The sequence below is a fragment of the Guillardia theta genome, assembly GCF_000315625.1.
Source record: "Guillardia theta CCMP2712 unplaced genomic scaffold GUITHscaffold_74, whole genome shotgun sequence".
NCBI lineage: Eukaryota > Cryptophyceae > Pyrenomonadales > Geminigeraceae > Guillardia > Guillardia theta.
The window spans coordinates 198069-207151 of record NW_005434600.1 but is presented as its reverse complement, the minus strand read 5'-3'; the positions used below and the strand labels follow the sequence as shown (position 1 = coordinate 207151).

General features: G+C 48.4%; 1 protein-coding gene across 1 annotated transcript; it reads left to right on the top strand.

Annotated features, from left to right (window-relative positions):
* Positions 1-4526: 4526 nt before the first annotated feature.
* GUITHDRAFT_154387 (hypothetical protein) lies at positions 4527-5851 on the top strand (the record flags this gene model as incomplete). Its single annotated transcript, XM_005826506.1, has 11 exons — positions 4527-4606; positions 4651-4731; positions 4777-4856; positions 4924-4958; positions 5008-5061; positions 5113-5191; positions 5249-5319; positions 5376-5440; positions 5492-5545; positions 5644-5716; positions 5770-5851. Coding segments are annotated over exons 2-11 (664 nt in total), but the record flags the coding sequence as incomplete, so codon positions are not given.
* Positions 5852-9083: the final 3232 nt, after the last annotated feature.

Here is a 9083-nt window from a genome sequence, read left to right as displayed (position 1 = left end):
ACTCCTTCCACTCCTTCCACTCCTCCACTCCTCCCCTCCCCCCCCCTCCCTCCCTCCTCTCCTCTCCTCTCCTCTCCTCTCCTCTCTCCTCTCCTCTCCTCTCCCCTCTCCTCTCCTTTCTCCACTCCTATCCTCTCCCTTCACTCCTTCACTCCTCGTTTCGTTATCCTCTTTCTTTCTGCATCGAATAAGACTTTTTCTTACCACAGAATTAAACGACACACTCTTCTCTCCTTGTATTTTATGACAACTTCTAGAGAAGCAATTTCTGTACGGCTTGCTACACGCCTCCACGTTCACTAAAACGATCTTCGATCGTTCTCATCATTCTCATGATACTTTCCCTCCGTTGAAAAATTGAAAGCGAGATTTGAAGGAATGACTGATCAAACTCTCCTTTCCATTCAGGGAATGAATAAGATGAAAAATTGCGGTTGCAACGCAGAACTCATCTTTTTGCTGTGTTCTCTAACAATGATCTGCGCACAAAGGAGCAAACATCTGCATCAGATATGCGAAAGAATCTCAACATCATGGGCAGCAGCAGCAGCAGCAGCAGCAGCAGCAGCATATCCAGTCTTGAACTAGATCTGCTCACCTTATGAAGTCTTTCACTTGCCTTTGAGCTCGCCCTGGTGTAACATGTCAGACCGTCGCATCTCGAAACTCTTCGTACGACTACCTCCATCTCCGGGTGCTTGCACATGTCCCGGTCACATTCCAACACTAAGATGGGCGTCTTTGCGACCTACAAGTGTCGTCAGAGCAGAAACGAATGGCAATGAAACATGCGTGCTTGCAGACCGAAAAGGCGGGAAGAATGCAAGGAAAGGAGCGAAAGAGAAAATGCTTGCAAGAAAGGGGTGGTAAACAGCAGAAGCAAATAAGGCAAGAAGAAGGCGGGGAGGAACGAGGGTAGCCGGGAACCAACAAAGTAACGAAAGGAGGGAGGGAGGGAGGGAGAAGGAAGCGGGAGGGAGCATGCAGGGAACCGAGGGAGGGAGGAGGATTTAACACATGGACCCATCCATCGCAACCCATCCATCGCTTCGTCATCGACTACCTGCGGGGCAGGAACGAACTCGGGGTCCGCGTCCTTCAACCAGATCTCATGGCGAGCATGAATCTGTCATGTTTGCGCGTGTCAAGACAGGGCAGCCATAACAACTCCACCTCCTCCTCCCACCTGCTGCAGGTACTCCAATGGAATCCCACCCTCCTCGCTCCGAGCCCTCTTTCTGCAATGGAAAAACAGGAAGATAAGGGAAACACGTGGCGGGGAAGGCAGGAACGAGCGGGCAAACAAGGAGAAAGGATCACTTGAGCCTCTCCAAACACGTCTCGGGCTTTGTACGGAGGTAGACGATTCCGTCCAGTTGCAAGTTGTCGAACGATTCTATCAGCCAGGTGTGCCAATCCTGGAAAGAGAAGCTGTTTGTTACGAGACTTCCTAGGTAAACAACTCCATCCTTACCTTGTAGATGCTATACTCCACATCGTTGAAAATTCCTGTCTGCGCACAGTTCTCTGCAAAGATGTATCTGTGACGAAGAAGCAGGTCAACAAGATTTTCGTCTCCTTCCGTTTCGCAACCTGTCGCTGAAGACAGATCTCTCGAAGAATACAACGTTGGAGCTGCAGATGAGGAGGGCGAGGTCAGAGCAGCAAGCTCGCTGGGCAGGAAGGAAAGAAAGACCTGTTCCCCGAGGAAGCAAGTCTAGAATGCCTTGCATTCATCTTGACAAGTCTGTCACTTGTTCTTGTAACAATTCAACATGGACAACAATACCTTATGCTCCTCCGACGGCTTCAGCTGAGCCATCATCCTACTCAAGAACGCGTACGTCTAGCAGAATGAATCAGAGCAGAAAAATCAACATGTTATCGATGCTGATTTAGAAACATGTTGACATATACATCTGCAAAAAATCTATTGTAATCTCAACATGCAATATTAACAAGCAATATCAACATGCAATAAATACTCTAGAGATTGAAAAGTTTGTCGACAAGAAATAACAAGTCGACAGACCTGGAACGTGTAGCCCCATCGCTTCGGATCCTTGTAGAACAGCTCGAGGAGGTTTCCTGAAAGCATAGAACCCGTTCAACCATCGCCGCGTGCAAAGATTCACAAACCTCCACAGGAGCCATTGACCTGCTGCCACTTTGACAAAGGTTCGGGAACTGCTATGTACGCCAGCTCGTCCTCCAAGATCCGGAGCAAGGTGCTCTTTCCAGCAGCTGCTGAAGCATGAGGAGGCTGTAGGTTGAGACAAGACCAGGAGGTTGAGGCAAGACCAGTGGAAACAAGATCACGTCTCAACAAAACACCAGGAGGCCACAGCACACATGTCCCCAAGGCAGAGACATGAGCACAGAAGTTCCAGTTGGGCAGGGGATGCAATGAAGGAAGACAAGCAGTGAGGTCACAAGAGAGAAGGGGTTCAAGAGGAGGCAATCCGTTCACCGATGTTGCCTTCCAGGGCAATCTTCAACACCCTCTGCTCCCCTCCGCTCCTCCTCTGATCCTCAGCACGCTCGGAACAACCTTGTGCTTCGACACCTGGTGGGAACCGAGTCAGGTCCAACTCCTGCAGCATGGCGACACGTGGCGTACGTGTAGTCGAGCAGGGGCAAGGTTCCGCAATGAGGAGGGGAGTCCTGTCTCCGCCGAGCAAAAGCATTGGAGGATGCCGAGGAGCAGCAGCCCTGGACGAAGATGGTATGCTTCAGTCTCTGTTCACGTTTTAAACTCATTCTATCTCCCACAATTGCCATCCCATCAAACCAACACCCTAGACATGCATCATGTCTTTCACATCTGCCATTCACTCTACCACCTCACACATTTGATTGAGTGTCAACAAGGAGTGTTTTCCTCCTCTTCCTCTTGCTACAAGGCCTCCATGATCGCTCACCTCGACGGTTTCGCGTGCATTCCACCATCTTAGCAACTGCTCCCAACGATCTGATCAGGAAAAGTCAGTGTGCGTGATGGACGCATGGAAAGATAGGTGAAAACAGGGAATCCTCGTAAACAGCCCTCTTCGCGAGCCAGCATGTCGTCCAGAAGCGCAATCCTCATAGTCGCTACAATGCTCCAACCCATCCCTTGTCTGTCCTTACACTGCACACCTATTACGACCCACCCGTCTCGGGCACATAGTGATAACTTGTTACTGAGAAGCAACAAGTGATCGTCTCTTCCTTTAGATTCAACAGAAATCTCAAAGTCCCCCTTGTCCTCTCCATGAAATTCCGTCAGATCCTATGTTTTCCATGCACCGACCATCCCACCTTTCCTGATCCTGGTGCTCATGCCATCTGTCCCTCAGCTCCCAGCATTGACATTGACATGCTGCATCCTTAACCCGCTCTCCATCTTCTCCCTCTTGTTCTCTCCTATCCTGTCCTATCATATCCCCTCCACGCCTCTCCCTGTCCTCTCCCTGTCCTCTCCCTCTCCTCTCCCTCTCCTCCCTTCGCCTTAGGTCGTTGGCATGCTGCGCCTCCTTCACACGGTCAAATTGGTCAAAAGAAACGGTCATAACGTATAAGTAACGATTTGTATAACGAGTACTGTAGCTATTTCATCCAGGAGCAACCGAGTGTGCCAGCTAGCAAATTCTATAAATTACTGGAGCTAATTTCAAATCTGCTACAGAAAACTTTTAAATTATTATCTGTTTGAAGATGAACGACTCAGCATCCAAACCCGCCTCAGGGTTAGATTTTCAGTACCCTACCCTATGTGTCTCTACATTTTGCTAGTCAAAAAGGGGGTCATAGCACCCAAGTGGTACTGGGAAGTTTGGGAATTCGATCCACCAAGACAGATAGTTGATTTTTGCTGGTGAAATATCCAGGAAAGACAGGAAACCTTGTGTGCTAAATTCAAAAATAAAAGATACAATTTGAGGGAAGAGTTAAAAATCCATGGTGGTATTAAAATGTACCGCTCCTCCATTCATTGCCAGGAGGTGCGGTAGTTAAGTCACCGGTGCATTTAGAGCAAAAACATGGAGTAAACCAGGGGTTAAAGAAATAGAGTGGGGGTAGGGGGTAGTCAGGTGGGGGTAGGCCATTCAGGGGTAATGCTGGGATGGCCCGCGAATAACCGACAGTCCAACCCGATCGCTAGTTGTGATTCCTTCTGACATGTTTGCTCGATCTTGTTGTTGTTTCTTCATCATCACAATCATGGACAAGTGATCAACACCCATTCATGCCAAGAGGCTAGCGGGAATCGTCCTCCCAGTTCAACTTGTTTTGATTCTCTTGGTTATGAGTGGGAATCTTGCATGTTGCGAGCATGAGACTCCTTCGCGAGAAGATGGTGTTTGTAGACGTTGAGAGGAGATGTTGTTGACAGAATCCGATGATTGCTCCTTGAATGATGATTTGTGTGATGTGTGCCGTTCATAAGTGACCCGCGGAGCACTCGCGGTCATTTTCTATATATGTCGGTTGTTTCTACATTTCGACAAGAAGGTCAACTTTTCCAAGAGCCTAACTTGCGTCATAGTTGAAACAGAAGGGTAGAGCGCATAATATCTCTTGTTCACTCGGAGGGGATTTTTTCATCAAGGGTTTCCTAGTTCAGGTGGGCAAGGGGTTGTCGCGTACATTTTTTGAATGTATGGACAGATTTTCCGCAATGGGTGACGATGAACAGAAGTTCGGCGATAAGGAGACAGACGTTCCGTCCCCTGAGACTGCGAAGAGAAGGTTGAACCAAGCTAGATGCCCTTGATCTCACTGACACTCCGATAGCTGTAGAGACCTTTTATGCTTGATAGTCTTCTTGCTGGCCTGGGCAGTCTGGATCGTACTGGCGTTGATGGTGTTCACAGGTGTTTCTTCCTCCTTTCAAGTTGTTTGCTGTTGTCGAGCATGGTGTATAACATTCTTGTGTTGTAGATGGATGCCCGAATCACTGCAACGACCCCATGAAAGTGAGCATTGAACATATGCGATGTCAACTGGTCGTGACGCTATTTGCAGCTTGTGTATGGAACAGACTCGAATGGATGCATGTGTGGCAGGAAATGCACTGACGTGAGAGAATGATGACAAAGACGTCATGTCACGTTTGACATATCTGGACAGTTGAATGTGGACAACACTGGAAAGAAGAGACTGTATCTTCCAGATCCGCGAGATCCGTATTCGCGCTTGTGTCTTGCGAGTATGTTTGCAGCCTGTACATCCAAAAGATGTGGAGTTGGTGACGTGTTCACGATAGCATGTCCGACTGCGTTTGCCTTCACAAAGGATGAAGCCGTGAAGCAAGGAACGTATGTCTGCGCGGGCAACGTGAGCGACAACCAGTAGATGTGAAGTGAAGGATACGATTGAATTGTTTTCCACAGGCCTGCATGCTTGGAGGTGCAAGTGTGTGGTTTTACAACCAGAACAAGGCTGGGGGCTCATCAGTGTATGATTGCTGCCTTCTTTGACCAGCGACTGTCTTACCACGTGGCTCCAGGGCTGCTCCTCTAGACAACTGCTTCCTTCCCACCTCAAACTCTACGAACTGCTGGTATCGCTCCTTGTCATACTTGATGATTTGCAACATTATCATCGTCACTTTGATCTGTGAGATTCTTCCGTTCACACTTCTGAGATTGATGATGCCAGGTACCCGTCTTACCCGACGATAGATGTCCTGTACAAATGCATCCCCAGCTTGCCAGCAAACATTTCTACTGATGTAAAGTCTACAACTTGATGTTTCAGCCGACTGAGCTGCTTGCTTCTTATCAGTCGGAATCGTTACAAGCTGCTGGTTTACCGTCCTCCATTGGAAGTTTCGGCGATTCTCTTTCAACCTTACAGAGTCCAGGGGGAAGCGTAGGACAGTACGCAGCAGGTGCGAGCGCGTTTTCAGATTCTTTGCAACATGTCATAATGCAAAAAAATCAGAGTTGTCACAAACATGGCAACTTATCATCATTGGCATGGTCATTGCCTTGGTCAGTGAATCAGTTTCTGCGGCTCACGTTTGCCAACTGATGTGTTGTAAAGGTCCTCGGCTTTGTGTTTCTCCTCCTTGTCAGATTCTTTGCTGTCGCTATACTCTGGGTGAGTCCTTCGTAATATCGCTTTCTCAGTTCAGTCATGATGATACACCAAATTTGATCGTCATGTTTACGATACCCACCCTTTCTTCATTCCCATGATACGAATATTCGTTGTTCTGATTGCATGAAGCCATTGAAGTCTCTTGACTCACTCTCAAAACAGATAGTGATCATCGGACTGTTCATCGTACTCGCTGCGTGCTCATTGTTCGCTTGGGATCGAACTGGGAAGGTTTGATCGTCGGCACTGCCAGTGATATCAAATTCGTGATGTTTGTGCAAAGATATCCATTTTCTCCAAGTTCTCAGATCAATCGAACATCACAGGTAGAACGACTGGCAATCTCCTAACTCGCCTCTCTTATTTGAATCGACAGCTCTCGCTGAAGCCTCGGGGGTGCCGATCCCGGGGCAGAACACAGACACGACAGTCATCACAATCTTTGCAGCGTAAGAATGTTTGTGGGACCTGGTCAAGTAGTTACTGCCTCTTCTTTGATAGGATTTTCTCTGCTCTCTTCGTTATCTACCTTGTCCTCCTCATCATCCTCTTCAAACGGATTCTTCTTGCAGTCAAAGTATCTGCTCGCTACTCGTCTCAGCCGCACTGACTTCGAATGCACCAGGTCATTGTTGAAGCAGCCAAGGCAATCGCTGCAATGCCTTTCTTAATCCTCCAGGTTGACTTTACTTCTTCTGCGATGTTAGCTGAACCATCAACTGTCGCAGCCTCTTACAACTTTCATCTCACTCGGAGTGTTGTACGTCTGGGTCATCCTGATCGCCATGTACCTTTTCAGTGCTGGGAAATTCGATCCTGTGACAGGTCTGTGAACCTCCCGGCTGCACAAGCGATCATTGACTGATGGTTGGACTTCTTTCAACAGGGAAATTCGAGTATGGGGGAGGAAACTGTGTAGCAGATCTCACGAACTACGTGTTTACGATCAACTTTACCACCAGCTTGATAACTCTGATGAAGTAAGACCTCGTCCTCTTCGTCTGCCACGAGCAGTACCTCAATGTCATCGTCACTATCATCATCATCATCAACAACAACAACAACAACAACAACAACAACAACAACAACAACAACAACAACAACAACAACAACAACAACAACAACAACAACAACATGAATCACTCCTTGTTCTCCTCCCCCTATATCTTCTTCACATCAGCATTCACGTCAACTTCCTCATCCCCTAGTATCGCTATCAAACTTGCTCTCACCCAATCGCACTCATGTTTCTTTCCTGCTTGGTTTGCTTTTTTTTTAAATACTGACAAGATACATCCAGAAACTCCTCCACCACACAAAGTTCAGCTACAGGTAAAGTCGTGTACTCTGACATTCCTCCCACCACATCATTGCCTGATGAGAACATGGAAGGAATATACACAATCACGCACCCTAGCTTGCGAGGCCAAGAATGTTCCACTTCATCGATCACGAGCCTTGAAAGGTGAGTTGGTATTGTTGGAGTCAAAGACCAGCTCAAACCATTTTTCTGCAGATGCAAGCTGTACTCCAACACAACCAAGTCAGACGCGTTCCCTGTCGGAACTTGCCTTGGAAACTACTCCGCAAATACTTGCGTCAAAGACATCCTCTTGGCAAGCAAGGTCCGTACCTCACTCCTGCAGAATATCTCACCCGCTCCATCCCTGCTAGACAACTCCTGTGCTCCCCTTCCTTCTCCGCCACTGAGTTTCCTTGGTGCAGATCTATAACAAACAGCCTGAGAGCGAGAGGATCGCTTCGTCAACGGTCTGGTCGCCGGCAGCCGGTTGCTGACATGGTTGGAAGTTTGAAGGATCTGAACATGCAAGCAGGGAGTTTGTCCTTCTACCTCAATGCAGAATCCTCCTCGACCTTTCGATTCGTCGCCAACATCCGCAACTGCAGTGATGGCAAAGGTTGTGGATCGTGGGATATCAGCGGAGCATTCGGCAGTGAGTAGTTTGGGAGATTTCGTGTTGAGATTTGGTTAATGGAGGTGCTCAACAATAGGCGCGGACTTCTACGGGAGCTGGAAGCTGGAGACTGTTGTGGTCCAGAGCAATCAGACCATCTTGAACCAAGATGCGACGAGATGGTGCAACCTCTACTCGACGACGGACTTGGCGCTGAACAAGATCATCTCCTCCAAGGTTCCATCCATGCCATGACGCGTACTCTCGTTGTGTTACTCGCTCCTCTTCCTTGGACTTGCTGTTGTTGTTCCAGTGTGAAAGTTGTTGCTAGTTCTCCGATCTGCTCCTTTGCCATGTTCGAGCTTCTGATGATTGGGTACAGATTGCAGCTCTGATACAACAAGGCAAGGCTGATGTCAACGAGATCAATACGGTCTCCCTGTTCAACGTCACGACAGGTTGTCAAACCTTCCATCCGGCTGTTATGCCATGATGATGAGACCTTCCTTATGTCAAAACGCTGCAGCAAACCTTTACTTTTCTGAACATGACAAGTTTGTTGCTGCAGACAACTGGAAATCGATCTTACCAGTCGCTCTCGATGGCAACACGTACAAGTACTTCTGCCTGTACCACCTCTTCATGTTTCTATGGACAAGCAACTTCACCATCTCGTCCTCTTACTTCATCGTTGCCGGAGCTGTTGCGTCATGGTGAGTTGATCTCTGACATGCCTTGAGCTTGGCTCTTTCCTCCTCCACTCCAACCTTCTGATTGGTTTCCTCCTCCTCCTCCTCCTCCTCCTCCACCACCACCACCACCACCACCACAACCTCCACCACCACCACCACCACCTCCTCCTCCTCCTCCTCCTCCTCCTCCTCCTCTTCCTCCTCCTCCTCCTCCTCCTCCTCCTTCTCACTTTCCTCCCAGGTACTGGACGCTGGACAAGAAGGCCAACTTGAAGAAGCATCCAGTCTTCAGCTCCACCTCCCGTTACGTTCGTTACAACCTGGGGACCGTCGCTCTGGGATCTTTCATCATTGCCGTAGTGCAATTCATTCGGATCATCATCAACTA